General features: G+C 32.6%; 1 protein-coding gene across 1 annotated transcript in view; it reads right to left on the bottom strand.

Moving 5' to 3' along the window:
* Pik3c3 (phosphatidylinositol 3-kinase catalytic subunit type 3) overlaps nt 1–22,645 on the bottom strand; it is a 121,833-nt gene that overhangs the window by 56,028 nt on the left and 43,160 nt on the right. Inside the window, exons 10-15 of the mRNA XM_046428417.2 lie at nt 21,547–21,732; nt 16,108–16,262; nt 14,394–14,484; nt 8,293–8,360; nt 1,876–1,981; nt 118–234 (exon numbers count right to left, since the gene is read on the bottom strand). Coding sequence (XP_046284373.1) covers nt 118–234; nt 1,876–1,981; nt 8,293–8,360; nt 14,394–14,484; nt 16,108–16,262; nt 21,547–21,732 — 723 coding nt within the window. The remainder of the gene's footprint in view (nt 1–117; nt 235–1,875; nt 1,982–8,292; nt 8,361–14,393; nt 14,485–16,107; nt 16,263–21,546; nt 21,733–22,645) is intronic.

Here is a 22,645-nt window from a genome sequence, read left to right as displayed (position 1 = left end):
GTTCCTGTAATTACATCATAAGAAATTCATATAATCTACTGACCCAATGAGAGAGTGGTCAAAACTCACTATTTTACCATGCCACACCACTTTTAGGCATAAACAGAAAGCATTTACCTTTTTCTTGCGATTTCCACTTTCACGCTGGACTGCTTTCATTAGATGCACCAACCGATCTACAAATGTCTGCTGTGCAGCCAGCAAAGAACGCATAACTCTGACAGACTTATCCCCCTGAAGGGAATCAAAGGAAAGGAAAATTAGTTCTATATCTCATGATGATCAGGGTTTCTTTAACAGCATGGATAATCTTTTTTTTCTCTTCTAATAGCTATAAACTTCAACACAAAGAGAAACTGAAAAAGATTAATTATTTTGGTTGAAGATAATGAAAAATCTGATATAGTAGGTAAACATCACCAAACTGTTTGCAGTTGAAAATTATCTGTTTTCAGTGAACACTGGTCTAAAACAAAACCTTTTTCCCCCACAAATAACTGTGTGACAAGACAGAATTTGTTCACCCCAAAATGCTTTCATTGACTGATTCAATAAATAACTGAAAACTGATGGTATCTTCAGAAATGTGCTAGGCATACATATATAGGAGCAACTAAGATACTACTGTCAAGAAACTAAAAAATCTACTTACAGAAGAGAGGGAAGGCGCTGAGTATAGTAGCTGAGGTAGTTCAAAGCCAGCCTCAGCACTTAGTAAGACCCTACCTCAAAATAAAAAGGCTATAGAGATGTAGCTCAGTGATAACATGGCTGTGGGTTCAATCCCAGTACGGGGTGGGGGGGTGGGGATGGGGAGGTTGTCAGGGAGATATACTCAAATAGTATCAAAATACATGCTTGTTCAGGAAAACATTAGGTAATTAAAAACAAGAAACTATAAAGTCTTATGTAATTATGTAATAATTGTCAGCTCATAAAATACTGTAAAAATCTACTCTCCTTTCATCTTCCTCTGCCCTGATAAGAGCGTTGGGGAAATGTTATCATCCCCTTATAAAAGATGAGAAAATTTAAGTTCAGAGAAACTGAAATGCCTTCACAAGGTGGCAAAAATTTTAAGTACAAGAGTGAGATTAGAAGACCAACAGCTTATTAGCCAATCAGTTTAATACTAAGATGCTCTAAGCTCTGAGAATTATATACAAACTGAGTCTCAAAGTGTTTAATAAGATGTAATTTAAATTTTAAGAATTCAAAACATGAAACAGCAGGTAAAAGACGCTATGAAGTAAAATTTTCTGTAGCAACCATATTACAGAACAATGTTTTCTTTTCACTGACTTGCACCCTCTGCTGGTTGATCTTGAATATTGCTTTATGATCAAAATAAACCAAGCAAAACATGGCCTTATATTTCTCTACAAACTGTTGATGAAGCAAACACTTCAGTTGTATAGGGAATATGTACAATATGTACAATATGAATATTTCTAGATTTCTGAGAATGTACTTAAGCTATATAAGAAAAACACAAAGTAAAATTAAAAAGCAAAGCTTTTATTTTATTTTTTTTTCCATGTAGAGGTTTATTTCATTAAAATTGGTCACCAAATTTTCTGTAAAGTGTCAAAAAATACATATTTTAGGCCATTTTGGCAACAAAGTTTTCATTCCAAATATTCAACTGCTACTGTAGTGCAAAAACAGGCACAGACAATACATAATGAATGGGAATGACTATGTTCCAAATAACTTGCATATAAACATTGAAATTTTAATTTAACATACCTTTCATGTATCATAAAGTATTGATCTTCTTTGTACTTGTTTTCAACCACTTAAAAAATGTAAAAATGATTCACAGGACATAATAATACAGGTAATAGGCCAGATCAGGCCCATTTGAATGGTTACCTTTAATAATGCTTGGCTGAATCTTCTCATTACATTCAAGTACATCTCATGGGTCTTTGGATCTCTCTGCTGAGTATCTTGATCTTCACATTCAACTATGACATACCTTTAAAATTACTGAAGTTACTCATATGATGTGAAATAAAACTTGGATTCATATTGTAAATATATCATTCCATTAAAACAGATACATATTTGAAAAAAATTATTAAATGTGAATAAAGAAATGTATTTTATCATCATTCTCTAAAAAGTGAAAAATTAAGGGGTATTATGCAAAACATTACATAAACTAACAAAAATAATGTCTTGATTTCTGCAGTACTGTAAATTTTCTAAACATTTTTCCAACCAAACAAGCCATTTTTCCTATTACTTTATGAGGTACTTAAAGTATCAATATCCTCTGAAATTATCTAAGTTCACATATCTACCAAGTAACTCAAGAAAAAAAGTTACTCAAGTAACAGCATATTTTTGGAGTTAAAAAAGGCTTTGCTATTCTGAAAAACACTAGTGCTACCTCTCATTAACATATTTGAAAGATTAATAAAATGTATTGAGTTTTTTCTTTCCCATCCAATTTCTCCATTTCTCAAAAAAACATATATAATCTTAAATTTTTCTAAAACTGTTATTTTAAAAAGTTAATGAAATCTTCAATGTTTTCTTAAGCATAAACTCCTTATACAATTAAAAGAAATTGTATAACCCAAGATCTGAGTCAGCTCATTAATCATGTGTTTCCAAATGTTCTGATGAGAAAAAAAAGAAACCAGAGTGAATTACATTTAATATCACAACTTGGTAAACACTGCTTTGTGTGTACATGGCTACATAAAAATGAGAGCAATACCCTATGAACAGTTTTAACATTTGCTAATATTTAATACTGATTCAATTCTATTTCATTTTTCTTTAAACACTGAAGGCTACATTGTAAGTTTTAACATTGCTTTCAATAGCTCATGACAAATAGTTCTCACTCTAGTCACAATGGCAATTACTAAAAATATAAGTAACAATAAATTTTGGCAAGGATGTGAAGAAAAAGATTCACTCATACATTGCTGGTGGGACTGCAGATTGGTACAACCACTCTGGAAAGCAGTATGGAGATTCCTCAGAAAACTTGGAATGAAACCATTTGACCAGCTATCCCCACTCATCAGTTTATACCCAAAGGACTTAAAATCAGCACACTACAGTGATGAAGCCATATTACTGTTTTTAGCAGGTGAATTCACCATAGCCAACCTGTGGAACCAACTTAGGTGCCCTTCAACAGATGAATGGATAAAGAAAATGTGATGTGTACACATAATGAATATTACTTGGCCAAAAACAAGAATGAAATTATGGCATTTGCTGGTAAATGGATGGAACTGAAGACTATCATGCTAAGTGAAATAAGCCAGTACTAAAAATCCAAAAGCTGAATGTTCTCCCTATGTGGATACTAATCCACAGCAAGGAAGGGTAGGGAGGGGATGAATAAAAGTTCATTGGATTAGACAAAAGGGAATGAAGGGAAGGGAGGAGTGATGGGAATAAGAAAGACAGTAGAATGAATTGGACATGACTTCCCTTTGCTCATAAATGAATATATAACTAGTGTAACTCCACATTATGAACAGTCTTAAGAATGGTATCCTGGGCTGGGGTTGTGGCTCAGTTGATAGAGCGCTTGCCTCGCATGTGTGAGGCACTGGGTTCGATTCTCAGCACCACATATAAGTAAATAAATAAAGGTCAATCAACAACTGAAAAAAAGAAAAAGAATGTTATCCTAATTGGAATGGGTTGTACTACATGTATATATGTGTCAAAATATACTCTACATGTATATCTAAAATGAACAAATTAAAAAAATAAGAAAAAAACATAAATCTAGATCAACTTTCTTCCTTTCTCAATAATGAAATTTAGAGAGGTTTTGTCTTGGCAAGGATGACATAATTATGTGATTGTACAGCTGAGATCAGAACTCGGGACTTTGGGCTCACAGGCCAAAATTCTGTCTACTCTACTAAATTGAATTTCACACTGTTTATTTTTAAAAACCATGTGAAACTTTTAAACCTCCTTAAGTGATAGCAGTTCTCACATGTCAATTCATAGATGCTTTTTATTATCTATTTTACCATTTCTAGGAAGGAATATATTCAGCCATCTAGAAGTTCTTAAGAATAGAGTTCCTGTATTATTTTTCACTAAACTCTCAGCACTTCCATGCCTAGCTCACACAGATGTTCATTTTATTGTTGATTGAAGAAATTACCCCAACCTCATAGATTTAGCCATTATTTTGATATTGATAATTCTCAAGGCTGAATATACACTTAATACCTTATATGACTTGCCTTCATATTCAACTACAATGATTTTCAAGATACTGCCTGCTATTTTTAACAGAACATGTACAACACTGACTTTATCAAACTGACTAACCCTATAGAGAGTACTATCAATATTTCAGGCATTTGTAGAGCCCTGGGCAAGGAGGCACACAATTGAAACCCAGCAACTCAGGAGGCTGAGGCAGAAGGTTTGATGCCAACCTCAGTAAGTCTGCAAAACTGTATCTCAAAATAAGAAATAAAAAATGACTAATGATTGTAGCTCAGGGTAAAGCACTCCTAGGTTCATACCTCATGCTGAAAAAACAACAAAAAAAAAATCAGCTTTTGGAATGGAAATTTTCAAATTAACAGGATTTACAAACTCAAGTTTTCTCAAAGTCAGGCAGGAAACAAGTTTATAAGAAAAGATGGAGAAGCAGGACTGCAGCCAAACCATATAACCCAATCCTTATCTAAAACTCATTTTGACAATTTTTGTAAAATTTGCAGGCTATACACATAGAGCCAAACTTAACTCACAGTCCCCTGCCTTAAATACGTATACTAAATTATTCAGCAGACACTGGATTTTTCCTATTAAATGCCTTTTACAATGGTTCTATACTATCGAGCCCTCTCTAGAATCTAACAGCAAACAACCTGAAATTTCCAACTCTAAAAACTACTCATTACTTAATTCAGTCATCCTAATTTTCTCTTCTTTAAACTATCTTCATCACATTGATTTAAGTTCTTGACTGTCTTCATCACCTTTGTATATTCAATTTCTCTTCCTGTGTATCTATACTGCAAACTCATTTACAAATGAGCACAGAGATGATCATAATATATAGGACCAACTGCTGTGTTCAGGTCTTTTTGACCACCAAATAAAGACTATGGCTGTAGCTATTTCCTGTGATTAAGGGTATATGTTAATCTTCACGATAATGGTCAAATATCAAACACATCTCATATTATTCAAGTCAAAGTTCTCCCGCAAAGAAAAAGCCCATCTAAAATGACAGTGACATCAACAAATATCAAAGACAAGGTTAGATCAAGACTAGAACACACTGAGTCACTGTTCACGCCAATAAACTAGATTCTACAAAGCACTCAAAGGTATTCCCATGAAGGCTGTCATCTTAAAGTAGAAATGCAGACAAAATTGTCTAGGTACTCATTTTAAGATGACATCAGTGGGCTACCTGTTTCCTGGCAATTTCATTTTGTAGAGTAAATAACCTTTATTACCTTGAAAGGTCTTAAAAGTTATAGAAAGCATGTCAAAGCATCCAAAGTTTACTTTCAATTTCAACACATTGGATTGACTATAAAAATAAAAAACTGGAACGATTTATAGATTCTGATGCCCAACATTTTACAGATTGGAGACTATAACTCCCCTCTGTGGCTTAAAAGGTTGACACTATTCATTTTAAAAGGATTGTCTGTAAAACTATCAGCCCCTAAGGACTTAGATACAGCAGGAATCCTGCTTAAATCACTGCAAAGGGAACAAATAAAAAAAGAAATCCAAAATATTTAAAAGGAAATAACACATCCAATTAAATTTATATTTTAATACATTTGTTATAAGAGGTAAGCTTAGTGAAAGGTATTCCAATTCTTACATTTGATTAACATTTTATATTATTCTGTCCATGTTCAAAGGAAAAGAATGATCATTCCAAACCAACCATTGGAATTTTTTTCCTATAGTGTTATCCTACATTCCCCAAAGCAGTGCCTACTAAAGTCAAGAATCCACATGAATGACCTTTTTCTCCATGAGTATTTCTGAATATATAATATGCAGACTATAAATATGGTAAGAACAATTACTCCTTAGAGAAGGAACACCTGCAATTGTTTCAATGAATCAGTGGGAAAACACATATCAAATCTAAGTTTGATGGAATGTTTAGAAGACTGGAAACTGAGGCTGCACTTTGTTTATTATCTACAGAGAAAACAAAGTGCTCTTTCTGAACAGAAACAGCTACCTTATTGGAAATTATTCATCTAATAAGTTTCCTCATATTCAGCTTCTTTTAGAATGATTTGCAAGCTGTCCTACTTGAAAAAAAGAGATCAAAGAATCTATCAAAACTAATTAAAATTTTACAATAAAATCTGCTCTATAGTCAAATCCAAAGAATATATGTAATTTCAAAATCACATAATTAGTATATACACCTAGTTTTTATAATAGTGACTACTTTAGACTATAAATTCTGAGCCAGAAAAAAACTTTCCATGAACATTACAAGGGGACAAAATATCTATAAAGAAATTCTCAGTAATGAATTAAAAAAAACCACATAAATCTGAATTTTAAAACACTTAAGATAGAAATACTCAAAAACTCAGCAACATGGCCTACTCATTTTTTCCTCTAGTTTCCTTTACCTATTAAATAGATTTTCAAGAGGAAATATTTTTCTGTAATACCAGTGAACAGACATACACATTACAATTCAAACTGGTATATAGAACATTAAGAAGCAAAATGTTATATTAAAAAGAAACAGAAATTTGGTAATATGAGAAATTCTAAGTAAACACTTCTAAGGAAAATATTCTATAGATATATCTTCAATGGCATACTAAGATTTAATGTGAGGGAAATGTACTTTTATGAATATTATATTAAACTGCTAAAGCAAAAGCACGGAACTATTTTTCTTCCCACTACTAAAGGTCAACACTGGGGCAAAATAAATCACGGGTTCCAAACTATCCACAGGCAATTTCCACAAAAGGAGAAAATGACTGATTTAATTAAAATTGTTGATACTGATTTTTTTGTGTAGTAAAAAAAACCAAAAAGTCTTAAGCAAATATTGTTAATGTAAATAAAAGCACCTTGTCAGTTACCAGAGGGCTCTGATTTGGTTATCTATTTCTTGGCTACAGGGCGGCATACAGGATATTCTTTTCAGAGTATAGGAGAATGGAGTTAAGGACTGATTCAACCCATAGGACAGTTTCTCCAAAATGAGGGTAAAACACACTAGTATTTTGTTTAATTTGCTCATGAAAAGCAGAATGCCTTGTTGTTATTTTAAAATAACGAGCTTTAGAATGCATATCTACTAATTTGTACTTTTTAAGTTAAGGCTACAAATTAAACAGTAAGATTAGATCAAAGATCATTTTTATAGTCAAGCCAACAACTATGTCAAGAAGTTTAAAAAGTGTTAACTATTTTGTCAAATATAAAGAAGGCTTCAGGTAGAGCTGATCCGGCTGGCTTTGTCCTTTGTTTGCTCTGTAAAGCTGGATATAACTCTTTTACCTAGTGTTTAATCCTAATGCTTTCTTTTATTGAATCTAAATACTTCTCATGGTGGTTTAAGCTACTTGTCTTCTACCCTTCAAAATTCTATAACTTATAGATGGAGCCATGCTTTATGGTAACTGTGTCGCAGGAAGTCACCTTTTCTGTAACTCAGTTTTTCTTTCCTTCCACTCACTGAGGATACTGTTCTTAGGTAACACAGAGATAGCTATACTTGCCCCATTCAACTACACAGTGAAAAATAAGACAAGCTCACTGAGAATATGCCAAAAATGGCAAAGTAACAGATAAATGATCTCATTCTAGATGAGGGCATACCAAGTTCAGTTATGGTATACCTCTTTATGGCATACATTCTTATCTTTAAAATGAAATAAGGTAACTTTGAATTCCAGTTTTTTATTTTTGCATGATTCAAATGTTTTGGTAAATAATGTGAAAACACACTCTTAAAAATTATATAAAATATCATATATTATTTAAATAGCACAAAAGGTAAACAGAAAAAAAAATATGAAAAAAGAAAAGAAGCAGTAGCATTAGATCACCCAGCTATATCTTAGCTCTTGAAAACATAGTAAAAGGAAGAGAAGCAGTGATGTTAACAAACATTTCCACAAACATAGCCATAAAGAAATGCACATAAATATAAATATTCTATCTAGGCTTTTAATGGTTGTTCACATCTTAATTTAAAATTGTCTTTATGTACAGCATGGTGAAAAATAGTTCTTAAAAGGGATAAGAAACAAAATTATTTTCACATACCAGTATAAATAATTAGCCAGTGTTGAGTTTTTGCAGGCTCTTGATATCAAGAAGGTACAAAGATCTTGCTGAAAAAATAAAAAGAAATGTATACATATTACCATCTGCTATCAACAGGGACAGGGGATAAAAGAGCATACATTGGCATATGAGCTTTCAGCTATGTGTCTTAAATCATGGTTCAGATTTTCTTTCATCCATTTCTTTCATCCCTTCCTCATTCCCCTCCTCCATCCATCAACCCATCCATCCATCCATCCATCCAATATTTATTCTAAATCAGAAAACATAAAACAAGTTAGCATCATGGTTCACAGTCCCTGGTCCTTCTGGAACTTCTGAAAGGAGAAAGACATAAAAAAAAAAAAAAAAGGTCACAGAAATAATTAAGATTAAGAGGGCATAAAAGTTAATGATGAGGACATCACATTTAAACAAAATCAGGATGATACTATATACAAAGGCCCTGAACTTGGTTTGTTCAAGGAATTTTAAAAGGGCCCAATGTTGCTGAAATATAGTGAAAATTAAACAAAGAGGCTGAAAAGATAGAAAATGCAAGATGATTAATGTCACATTACTGAGTATGGATTTTACTTGAAAAGTAATGCATACCCAATGAAAGATCTTAAAAGGAGAGTGGGATGATCTGATTTACAGTTTATGAACATGACTCTGGTTGCTCAAAGTAGTACAGACGTGAGATCAGTTAGGATGCTATTATAGTACTCTAGAAAAGTAAAGAGAGAGTGACAGAGAGAGAGAGAGAGAGAGAGAGAGAGAGAGAGACAGACAGACAGACAGACAGACAATGGAACAAGACAAGTTTAAGAACTATTTTGTAAATATAATTAATAGGATTTGCTAATAAAGAGGAAGTAGGAAGGAATAACTCCCAAATTTCTGAATCTAGCAAACAGGCTGATTTATTATGTTGCAGAAGGAAATTTCATATAAGAAGCAGGCTAAGAATTGAAGAGACAGGTATTTTGAAATATTGTTTGAAATGTCTGACAAATATATAGCGAAGGGGATGGGGTTGTGGCTCAGTGGTACAGCACTTGCCCAGCACATGCGGGGCACTGGGTTCAATCCACAGCACCACATAAAAACAAAATAAAGGTATTATGTCCCACTACAACTAAAACAAAATGTTTAAAAAAATATATACAGTGGAGATCAACTAAGTACTTGAATATATAATTTGAAACTTAAATGAAAGAGCTGAGCGAAATGTTAATCTGAGTAAGTGTAAACTGAAAACATAGGATCCTAAGGAACATTAAGACATCAAGCAGAGGAGAGAGTGTTGATGAAGGAAACTGAAAAGAAACAGCGAGGTGACAAGGAATGTTTGGTATCAATAAAACCATGAGATGCTAGTTTTTCAAGAAGGGATTATTTGGAAAACACTCAATGGAACTGAAAAGATGTGCAGCCACATTAAAGTCATTCAGTGATTTACTACAGTGAGTTTTAAGCAAAAGCCAAAATGATGTAGCTTAAAGATTGGAAAAGAAGGAAAAGATGAGTATACAAAAATAACTTTGGGAATTTTGATTGTGAAAGTAAGAAAATAAGTGTTATTTATGAGATATGTCAAAGGAAAATTAATTTATTTTGCTTTTCTGGATTTTTAAGATGGGGATTCTAATACATATTTGGATATTTCTATCAGAAAAATAAAAGAGCTGGCTGAGGTTGTAGCTCATGATAGAGTGCTTGCCTAGGATGGGTAAGGCCCTGGGTTCAATCCTCAACACCACATTAAAACAAATAAACAATACAAACAAATAAATAAAGGTTAAATTCTTAAAAAAAATAAATAAAAAGGATATCTTTACAGGAAACTGTTTCTTCTGTGTAAGAAGAAAGAAGGAAAAAATGACGAATTCAAGTCTATTTATTAAGTGGTCCATTAGTGTCCTTTAATTATGAAACAGAATTGTTACCTGGAGATTGAGAGACAGGGTAGTAGGAAATGAAGAATAAAGTACAAAAGAGTCACTAAAAGGCAGGGAGATTCATCATCACCTAGAGAAATGTAAGATGGCAACTGCATTAAATCCCATCTGAGGTTTGTGAATGTAACATAAACGTACAGTGATACTAATATGCGAAACTATGCATTTTTAAATAGTGGTATTCAAGCATAAAGAAATTAAGTAACTAATGAGGCTTAGCAAAAATTGAGATTTTGCCAAAGGAAATGAAAGCACTAATAAGAGAATGACTAAAGTGATGAGCCATGGGCTACAAGTATATTCAGATGAAAGCAAACACTGAAGAAGGCTGATGAACAAGAAAAAGGACAGGAATTAATGGATTAGACGTTATCAATGCAGTAGTGGTACTTAAGAGCTACAGAAATTAGAGGTTGTTGTCACAGGTGGATGTGTCAATGCTTTCAGTTGTGGGTGGTAAGAATCGTATCTCCAATTTTAGAATCTGAATGTGCCCCAACAAAAAAATTTCAATAAGGAAAATCCTCAAGCAGAAAGCTATAATCAAAGTTGAATGCATGAATGAGTTCAAAAGGAAGAATGTAGGCTTCAAGATTATCTTTTGACTATGTTACAAGGATGTCACATTTTTATATAATGATGTATATATTTAAATAGAAAACATGTTTCATTTGACACTATGCTTTTTCTATAAAATTATTCACAAGAGAATAAATAGGGAAGAATTAAATTTTTAACAACTATGAAGCATTTTACATATGTGATGCAACTTTTTAAACTCAATTTGGATAACCAATGCTTTAAAATTTTTAAGCAATTTAAATAAAAAATACTTTAGGAAAACAAAATCATCTCATGTTGCAGGTGACAGGTACCAGAAGGAATGGTGCATAAGAACCTAAGTATCCTTTGAAGTAAATATTGTTAAATATTAATTGAGTATATACAATAATAATAACAACAATATTACTTAATTTAGAGATTAAAAATAAAACTAAATAATCATTGGGAATAAAAGGACATACAAGTAGAGAAAGGGTATGTACTGTTCTGGAAAAGAAGAATACCAATTATGCTAAACTAAAAATTAAAAACACAAGTAAAATATCCAGCATAACCAATAAAATAATTGATATCACCAATATGATTTACAAACTAGGGTTGAGGTAGAAGATGGTAAGAGAGATTTAGCCAAAGACTGTCAAGAAAAAAAATTTTTTAGATATATAGGAGACAGAATAGAAAGTTTTACATAATTGATTAAATGCATGCAAATAGAGCAATAATCACAATAAAAACAATTAGGATAAAAGATCCAGTTAAAAAGAGAATGCTAGGTGGACAAGGTGGCACATGCCTGTAATTCCAGCAATTCAGAGGCTGAGATAGGAGGGTCATAAGTTCAAAGCCAGCCTCCACAACTTAGTGAGGCCCTAAGCAAGGTCCTTTCTCAAAATAAAAAATCAAAAGGGTTGGGGATATGACTCAGTGGCTGGGTTCACTCGCTGGTGTTTTTTTTTTTTTTTAAGTTAAAACTGAATTTAAAAAGCAATATTTAGCCATAGATGTTTTTAAGATATGTTTAAAATATAAGGTCATGCTGAGTGTGGTGGGACACACCTATAATCCCAGCAGCTCAAAAACTGAGGAAGGAGGATCATAAGTTCAAAGCCAGGCCCAGCAAATGAGCAAGGCCCTAAGCAACTTAGCAAGACTCTGTCTCTAAATAAAAATATAAAAAAGAACTGGGGATAAGGCTCAGTGGTTAAGCACTGCTGGGTTCATTTCCCATTACCAAATAAATAAATTAAACATAAGGTCACAAAAATATTTAAAATATCAAAAAATTGACCACAGAATACTAATCATGACAACACTCTTTTAACATTTCATAAAACAGATTTTAGGGAGGGGGAGCATTACACAGAAGATTAATAAACAGTGACAGAAGTTTTGAATTATTTGAATGCACTTAGTAAAAAACCTTTAAAATATTTAAAGCAAACACAGAAAAAGTGATAATTCTATTATTCAGGGGAATTTTTTTTCCCTAGTGTTTTCATAGATAGAGAGAAAAAACTTTAGGAAAGGGTACAAAATTTCAATAACACAGCAAATTTACTCTGTGGCGTATGTACAATGCTGCATCCAACAGATGAGGTACACACCTTCTTTTCAAATAAAAATTATTTGAATTTATGAAATATGACCATCCTTAAGCAATGAGAACTGAGTCATCATTTTTAAAATATCTTTTTTTGAGTTATCTTTTTTAAAATATGTGGCCAGATTTACAAAATGGTCTTCTAAACCTCCATGAGAGAAACACAGAAGAACACGAGACTATGCCAAAATGTAAGGGAGGAGAAAAGATGGTTGGTATCTCAAGTTGTTTAATTACAATTTCAAGGTGACAACTGCTTATACAATGCTATAACTTTACTGGGATAGAGAAAAGGGAGGGAAATATCTATCAAAATAATTCCTATTGCTCTGTGATATACAGCTTGGATTACCTGAACTATCATTCAAGAAAAGGTTAAAGTGAATTGTTCATTGAGCAACAGCATATAGGTTCATCATTCAAAAGAGTCATACACAAATACATGAACACTTTTTAAAATTTTTAACCTAAAAGTTTTGAATGAAAGGTAGTATAATAAATGATATTCTGAACATAGCTTTTAAAATTCAATCACTTCATTGCACTTCCAATGTTGACCATCCTGGTTCATACCTCTAACCTGTCTCTTCTGAATTATTTCAATAGCTTCCAAGTAAAACTCATTTGGTACAATGGCTTACAGGCCATACAAAACTGATCAACTAGTTCTCTCTCAGAACGAGTCTTCCGCCTTGATCACTTACCCTCATTCCCCAAACAAGCTGGCCTCTGTTGGTACTCAAACATTTAAGGACTGGTCTTAAGGCATCTCTACTTGCCATGACCTCTTTTTAAAATGTCCTTCCCTAAAATCCATGTCATTGTTCCCTCCTGTGCTTATTTTCCACAGATGTTACTCCTTCGGGGAAGCCTTTCCTGAGAAATCTTTGTGAAACTACAACCACCTTATACTACCAACATTCCCTATCATCCTCTGATTTATTTCCTCCTTTAAAAATAGGCACTTTTTCTTCTACATGAAGATATTATTGATTATTCTGCACAGTAACATTAGAGTATAAGCTCCATGGCAACAAAGATGGTAACTGTTATGTTTCTGCTTCATTAATATTAGCACCTAGAACAGTTTCTGGTTCATAAAAAAGAACCAAAATTATGTGTGAATGACTAAACAATTGAATCAATTTCTTAGCTTTCAAAGAGCAAAAGAGCCCTTTGCAGAAAGGTTTCTTAAAGAGATCACCTAAGGAGTCTATGATCTTTTTGATTTAAAGTTTTTTTATAGTTAAATATGGTCTGTTATTTTTGTACGTAACATTCAAATCTCTCTAATTAATAGTTAAAAAAAAGATTTATTAAATCATTAGCTTTTAAAATCTGACTGAAAGCTATATATATGTGTATACACACACGTATTAAGAAACAAACTGAACTTTCTAATATTTAGATTGTTAAATATTAATGCAGTATTTGTTTTCAACTTCTGGAGTATAAGTGCTTCCTAAAAGTTATGGGGACAAATTTAACAATATGTTCTAGATCAGCTTTTAGAATGCACTTCCAAATAAACCTTTCAGAGTAGTACTAGCCTAAGAAAGAGAACTGTTTTACATCGAAAATGAGTCCACCTACCTGTAGAATTAAAAGCAGACACTCAGTATAGTATCCCTAGTGCCAAAGTTGTACATTTCTACAATGTAATCACACTGACAATTGCAATCCTGTTCATAAATGCATTAACCATAAATATTCGGTTTCCCTAATAAAATATTTAAGCCTAGTTTATTTTCACATTGCATATGAATCCATTTATATGCCCAAAGCACCAATAAAATGAATTGAATATTATCCAGCACATTATACTGAGGGGAAAAGTCATAAACATGTATCATAAAGTTAAGTTATTTAACAAAGTTACTTAGATTAAACAAAATAAAGGTTTTGAAGACCAACGTAAGATGTTTATTTGGTAGGATCTCTCCTATAGCAAGCTTGAAAAGCTTTGTACTCACCTCCAGATTTTCACCATCCGAAACTTCTTTTGTTTTAGATGCAGGAGGAGGGGAAGACACTGGAGGAAGAGGGCTGGTTATAATTTGTGAGCTGAAAAAGTAATTAGGAGAGATCACTGAAACATACTCTAAGATAAAACACTTTTTTTTTTTTTTTTAAGAATTCACTTTGATTGTGCCTGGTTAATGCATCACTTCCTAAAGTTTTCTTTTGTGCAACGCTAGAATCACATTATATTCCAGGGGAAAAAACCTCCAAGGTCAAAGATTATGGGTAACAGTATCTTGGAGATTTATGTGCAAGTCTGCATGTTTGCAGAGGTTTTCGTAAATACTACAGGGTTACATTCTGATTTGTTTGACTTGGTTGTATTTTTGTTTAAGACCATTTAACATTAAACCTGCCTTCTCCAATCATATTTGACCACAAGATCATCCCTACCACTTTGATCTTCTTAAAAATCACATAGAATAAGTGCCTAGCCAACCACAATTTGGGAAATATTGGTTTACAGTTTGCATCCTCTCATAAAATCTTGAAAAGACCTTTACTAGTTTGTCTTTCATGGTGGCACAAGTAAAGGTGGCATAAGTAAAGATTAGGCAGGTAAGAATGACTTGAGACTGAAGGGCTCCAATCTACAGTGGGAGTAAACATAAGGGTTTCTTCTCTTAAAACTATAGAAATATTTAGCAGTAATGGGAAACAGATTTAGTGTTTTCCTGTTTTCCAGCTCTTTGTACATACAGAAGATAGAGCATAGCAGTATCAAATACATGAATAAAAATTCAGATTTCCAATCTTGGGACAATAAAATAAATGACTGAACTGATTCAGGAAATCTGAATTCTAAATCTAGTTTGTTCATTATTAGTTTCCTCACCTTTACATTTTATATCATTCCTACCTCACTTTTTTTATTTCAACAGAATATCCCATTTATTTCACATTTTTAAAATTTTATAAAAAAGAAGTGGCAAAGCAGAAGAATTTGGGAGTCAATGACAATTTGTAAGACATAAGCCTGAGCAATTTACTTAACGTTATATCCTTCATCTCTAAATTAAGGATATAAATATCAACCTCAGAGACTGTCATACTTAGGTGACACTGGGTCAGGTACACAGTTGACACTTGGCACTGGGTCAGGTACACAGATGGGACTTTTTAGTTGTTACCATTTTTAATAGCTGACTTTCAGTCCAAATAACATGCTGTTTAATATACCAAAAAAGATGAAAACAACTAACTAAAAAATACATTTCATTAAACTACTTGAGCCAACTAACCTGCTCAAATGAACATATTTTAATAAGAATCGTAATAGTCGCTGACACTTACTGAACATATATGCTAGACCATCTTTTAAATGCTTTATGTCTTAATTCATTTAATCTTCACACAACCTTTTATAATCAGTTACTAATGCTATACTAAATTTTATTATGAAAAGTGGGGCCACAAAAAAAATGTAACTTAAACAAGTTTGCTAAATGGCAGAATTGAGATTTTAACTAAGGTATTCTGACTTAATAGCTTACAAAAATCTGCTCTATAAAACAGTAATTTGTGCTCAATGAATGTATATGCCATAATCCACAAAAGCAATAGAGTTTGGGTTTGGTACATCTGGGAAAAAAGTAAAGAAGGCAACAACTTGACCAGGGAGAAAATGATCAAATTTTAAAGCACATCCTCCATGAATATCCATACCTATCTATTTCTGCAGAATTTATTCCAGAATTCGACAAATTCTCTGATACTGAGCCCTGACTATCCTTTTTGGTAGGTTCCAATCCATTCTTTATGTCATCAAAATTTTCATATTTGAGAGCCTGAACCAGCTGCAGTAAGTACATCAACAAATCCTGAAAAATAAACCCAAAAAAAAAAAAAAAAAGCTAATATTAGGAAAAAAATAATTAGAGACAAAATTTATTCCTAAATGTCAAGCTAACATTTTACTTTTATCTACTATTTTTCAGCTGTGTCACCTTTGGTATGTTACTAGGATAATTAACCTCTTGGTGCCTCACTGCATTCTTAGCTATAAAATGAACATAATAAAAACAGGAGAGAGAGTCATGAGCATTAAATTAGTTAACAAAAGAAAGCTACAGAAGAGGATTAGGCACACAGCAAGTAGCATCGGAAAAGCATAAAATAAAATAAAACTGTGGATGGTTTATGTGAACTAAGAAATGTAAAGAAAGATTCTTTTTCCTAGCAGATTAGATAAATGCTATTTCAAAAATTACTACAGGGCTGGAGATGTGACTCAAGTGGTAACATGCTCGCCTAACATGCGTGGGGCGCTGGGTTTGATCCTTAGCACCACATAAAAATAAAGATGTTGTGCCCACAGAAACTGAAAAATAAATATTAAAAAAATTATCTCTCTCTTTAAAAATAAATAAATAAATAAATAAAAATTACTACATAAGCAACTTCAAATTTTCAAATTTTCCAAGAATTTGTTTCATAATCTTTTCTCATTAATATTAAAATAAAATGAACTGATGTCATTAGTTAAATATAAAGCCTACTTTCTTGTTACATAATCACATCTTGAAAAATATAAAATTCTTCCGAGTATGAAGGATAATTTTTTTTTATTTTTTGCTTTGATTTTACTCACCTCAGTGGGACCCTTTTTCTAATAAAATATAAAAAAGGGCTAGGTGGTGGTTAAGCACTCCTGAATTCAATCCCTGGTACCACTACCAACAACAAAAACAAAAAATTAAAAAATAATAATAATAATTTAATGAGCAAGTGACATCTGAGATCAACACTGATAGAAGTTTAAAATTTTCATAGTTTGAAGCTTATATTCCAAGTAGAAAGAGCAATATAAGCAAAAGCAAGGAGATTCAAAAGTGTAGGAGAAACAGAAAATACTTCACTTCCAAAAGAGCATGGGTATGTAGCTGTTATAAAGGCAAAATTAGAACCCATGTCACTAACTGAAAATGCCTATATGAAGAGTTACTCTATATTCAATAAGGAATGGGAAGACAGTGAGTGATTTTGATGTGAAGCTTTGTATTCACACTCTGAAGTATTAGAATTAACTTGTTCTTTAGAAAAATGGTGATCTCTGCCTTGATAAAATGTTATAACTCCTGGGAAATTTTTACTGAATTGCCTGAGATGGAAACCTAATTTTTGTTTTTTGTTTTTTAAATTTTTGCTTTGATTTTACTCAAATCAAATTGCTTAGGGCCTCGATAAGTTGCTGAGACTGGCTCTGAACTCAGGATCTTCCCACCTCAGCCTCTGGAGTGCTGGGATTATAGGCATGCACCACTGCACCAGGCTACTTCCTCATTAAATTCTAATGCAGAACTTCACTATGAACAAAACAACAGTAAGAGGACTTATTAAAAGTAGAATTGAATATTATCAAATTAAATTTAAAAAGGTGTTAAAAATGTATTTTCCAAGTATATGCTTCATAAAACTTTAGGAAATTAAAAAAAAGAAAAAACCTTTTAGTAAATAGACTATCTAACAATTTAAAGGTCAGAGGCCATATTAACAAGTGCCAAAAGAATGATAATAAAGCCATTTTTTATTTAAACATACTCATAAGCACAGACAAAAAGAAATTTTCTCAACATAAATAAGAGTATTTGACTAAAACCAGTAAGAAATACACATTAGAGAGTAAAATATTAAAGTATTCCCATAAAATGATCAACAGCTATCACTTTTATAATTCATTATTCACTATCACTATTTTTATTCATCATTATTATTAGCACATTTGATGTAATGAAAGGAAAATAACATATTTTTGAAAAAAGGATATTTTTTGGATAGCATGGTTCTACATCTAAGAAATATGAGAACCCCACCTGGTCTTTTAGAATCATTAAGAGAAATGGATTAAGTGACTAAAATAAAACAAATATTATATCACATATGTAATTAAAGAGAAGCAAAATAAAAGATTGAAAAGGGATGAGGCCATTTATAACTGTAAATGATTCCTGATGTGCATGAATAAAAAAATCTTATGTAGCTAAAAAAGAGAATTTGATATCATTAAGATAAAATATTTTTCTAATTCAACTCAAGACTGGTAAAATTGTATAAGAAAATGACAAAACCATTCTAAATTTCATGGAAAGCAATATCCAAAAACTAAAAAGAAAGTTTTTAAAAAGTAAGAGAAGGAAAGAATATCTAATCATACATTTAAAGTACTACAAAGCTGGTGTAGTTTTAAAAGTACGATACAGGCACAAAAATAGAAGACTTATAGAGGGTTATCAGCAAGATGGTAAAATTGTATCTTTTGAACCAATAATTCCAATGCAAACAATTCATACATACACACACAATTATATTAAAAGACTGAAAATAACTGCCTGCCTACCTACATGAAGAAGCTCAATGTTAAAATTAAAATTATAAAATAAACTCATAGTGCAATATTATGCTATTGTTCAAAAAGAATAAGGTAGATCTACAGGTTTCAGAATACATCAAATATAGCACCTCAGCATTCAAATATTTCAACTGAATATTTGAGTCAAATCCAAATATTTTAAGTTTGAGAAAAAGCAGGGGCAGAAATGACTCTCTGGTGTTCTTCTGAACTGTCTAAGGTGAAAAGAGCCCTTCCTACACCTGGAGGCACTTTTATCTTAAGACAAAGGGACACAACACAGAGAGCTCTCTCAATAAACATGCTCTTCTTTCTCCATTTACTACTCTTGGCTTTTCTTCCTTCTTTTGTTCTATAACATTTTCTGTGACTTTCCCCCTTTCATTAAACCTACTATAAAAATGCTCAGGTTTTATCGTTTTCTCAGGTTTTTATTTAATTACGAAGGTTCCCGTGTCATATAAACCTTGTTTAATAAATTTGCAGATTTATCTTGTTAATTTTCTTTTGGCTAGATCTCTAGCCAAAAATCTAGGAGGAAAAATGTTTTGTTTTGTTTTTTTATTCCCTACAATAGTTGTCTATAAAATCTAGAACACAGTATATTTTTTAAGAGATTAAACATCCTTCACCATTTCATAGACAATTGTTTACCGATGCTTCCACACTTTATAGGTGGGAATTATATATAATAAAAAAACATCCAAGATAAACTTTCCATTTAATAATAAAGTTTTTAATAGTATAATCCTATTTATATTATCTTTAAGTGACAGTGCAGATAATACACATGCATATTATTATAATTAATAAAAATATATTAGAAACTACATTGGACACTGTTATATCAAAGAAATATATTTGGTCTACATCTCTGGTTCCTAGTCAGATCCCTTAAAACTAATAATTCCTAACTAATAAAGAGTTGCACAGGTGAAAGGAGACTATCAGGCCCCTTTCAACCACACCTGAGTTAATTTTAATAAGGTAACTTTTGGAAAGTCACTGCAGATGGTAGCAGCCTGCCAAAGTGGCCATGTGATTGGAAGGTTGAAACCTCTAGGATATGGGGAAAATGACTTAATGACTTAATCACCAATGGCCAGTGATTTCATCAATTATACCTTATAATGATGGATCCATAAAAATTAAAAATAACAGGATTTAAAAAGCTTCCAGATTGGTGAACAAGAATGTGTCTAGATAGCAGGAGGATGGGGTATCCCAACCACTTGGGAACTAAAGTTCCTGTGCTCAGGTCTTCCCACAATGTCTGGTCATTTGTATCCTTCATCTGTCTGCTCATTTGTACCCTTTAAAGCATCCTTAGTAATAAATAAGCAAAAGGAAGTAATGTTTCCCTGATTTTTACAAGTCGGGATAATAAAATATCCAACCCAAGAGGGGATCCCAAGAACCCCTAATTTGTAGTCAATTGGTCAGAAGTAAGAGGGCATCACAAAATAAGTGGCTCTATAGATCACAACTGGTAAAGAAGGATGAATTATATGGGAGGGTTCACTATATTATTTATTTTATTGTTTGAAATTTACTTTAATTAAATACCTACATAGAATTAGATTTTAATAATGGTTCATTTGCTTCTTGAAATTCAGAAGCAATTACTAATTCAAAATGATTTCACTATTTTTGTTTTTCTAGAGATCATTGTCAATAGTTGTTCCATGTGATCAGCATTCATACACACACACACACACACACACACACACACACACATTTTTTTTTCTTTTGAGACTTCAGAGGAGTTATTTCATGCCCCATAAGCCTTATCATAAATTATTAGGTTACGTTTCAGGGTGCATTCACCCTATAAAAAGAAAATCTGATGGACTAGTTTACTTCACTAGAAATTGCAAACAGTCAGGTGGAGCACGGTGGCACACACTTGTAATCCCAGCATCTCAGGAGGCTTAGACAAGGATCCTGAGTTCAAAGTCAGCCTCAGCAACAGCGAGGCGCTAAGCAATTCAGTGAGACCCTGTCGCTAATAAAAATACAAAATAGGGCTAGGGATGTGGCCCAGTGGTTAAGTGCCCCTAAATTCAATCCCCAGTACCAACAATAAATAAATAAATAAACAAACTGGGGAATTGGGAATTGCTAACACTCAAACTCCAGCAATGCTCTGTGTTAACTAGTGTTTCTTCCTTCCTAATGGCCTCACATGTGTATAAATATTCACATGTACACATAACTGTAAGCAGCTTAAAGTTTAAAGGAGGAGTTGAAGGAGAGTTAAGATGACCATGCATCTTTGTGCTTTAAAGGCCCCAAAGCTTTTCAAGGCCACAATTAAATGTGGCTTGTTGTATACTGACTGATAGAGGGGATCTGAATTATTCCCTAGCCGGTGCTACATTAAACCATTTTTCATTAGAATTCCTTTTTCCAGACAGAGCAATACAAGCTCTGCTGCCAGGTAGGTGCCTTGGGAGAGATTGTCCTATCACATAACAGATCAGGAAGTAAATTTTCATTTCACAGAGGAGTCCTTGGAGGAATATTTTAATTTTACTTCTGAAAATACACCCAGTATATCCTCTACCCTTCTAAAAAAATCTCTGTGCATGTGCTCACAAGTGCTTACACTATGCCCCACCCCCCCACACATATATATATATATATATATATATATATATATATATATATATACACATACATACATATATAGTCTATACTTAGGCTCTAGTTGAAAATGTACCTAGTCAAGACAGAAGTAATGAATAATAACACACCTCATCATCAGCCTGTCGGAGCCGGGCCACAGCATAACGCCTCACTGTAGGATTGGTGTAATGAGAAGACAACAGTTCCAAGGAATCTTCTACATCCATTGGCTTCCATTTTCCCAGAAGTTCCAATGCCTGTTTGGCCTCCTGAGGTAGATCCCAATTAACACATTTCAAGAATTTTGTCAAAGCCTAAAATCAGAAAAGATTTTAAAATTAGAAATAGCATCCTATTGCGTGGGTTAAGAAAAATCAAGGGTTGTGAGGCAGTATCAACAGTGTGTCACAAAATACAGCAAACAAGCAAGGTAGACACTCCCACCACTAGTCTCACTCTCAATCATCTCCCTTGGGTATGATCACTGGCTTTCCTACATTCCCACCCATAGGGACTGAAACAAGAATAAATGTCTGAGAAGTAACTACTTGAAAAAAAAACGACATGCAATCCAACAAAATCTCAAAAAAAAAAAAAAGCATCAAAATGGATAAGTACAAATGCAGCAAGAGATAGTCTGATTCAACAGACTGCAGCATCTTTTTGGAAGCTTACTTCTTTAGATAGGCAGCACTGAAGTTTTCACAAGCTTTTTTTTTTTTTTTTCACAAGCTTTTCCATTTCGTAGTACATCAACAGTCTTAATAGGAATGAGTAGGTAGGCATTTATCTTACAACATGCCAATGAACTTGATTCAACAACTAAAACAATCTAATTCCTAGATTTTTTCCAGTTTATATATTTATTAATAAAATTTAGTGCACACTGCTGCCAAGGAATTAACCACACTGTACAAAAAAAATCATAACTTTATAATGATAACTGTTACAAACAATAAACAAAGAGGTAAGGAAATGAAGAAGGGAACAAGGAAAATAAGAAAGAATAATAATTTGAAGACAAGAATAATGATGAAAATTTATCCTAGGCCTGCTCTTTCAAAAATGCTTTATTCATCTATGTAAAGATACAGGATTTAAATGAAATTTTATTTGAGCCGGGGTGTCTGGGTTCAAATCCTAATTCCTGAATATGTCAGTATATTAGCTGAATCACATAATTTAACTTCTAAGGAACCTATCTCATTAGATTATGATGAAGATTAA

Source organism: Marmota monax, unplaced genomic scaffold, assembly GCF_021218885.2.
Source record: "Marmota monax isolate L192 unplaced genomic scaffold, Marmota_monax_Labrador192_F-V1.1 WCK01_AAM20220418_F8-fsc00031, whole genome shotgun sequence".
NCBI classification, from domain to species: Eukaryota; Metazoa; Chordata; class Mammalia; order Rodentia; family Sciuridae; genus Marmota; species Marmota monax.
This window is presented reverse-complemented; position numbering and strand designations above follow the sequence as displayed.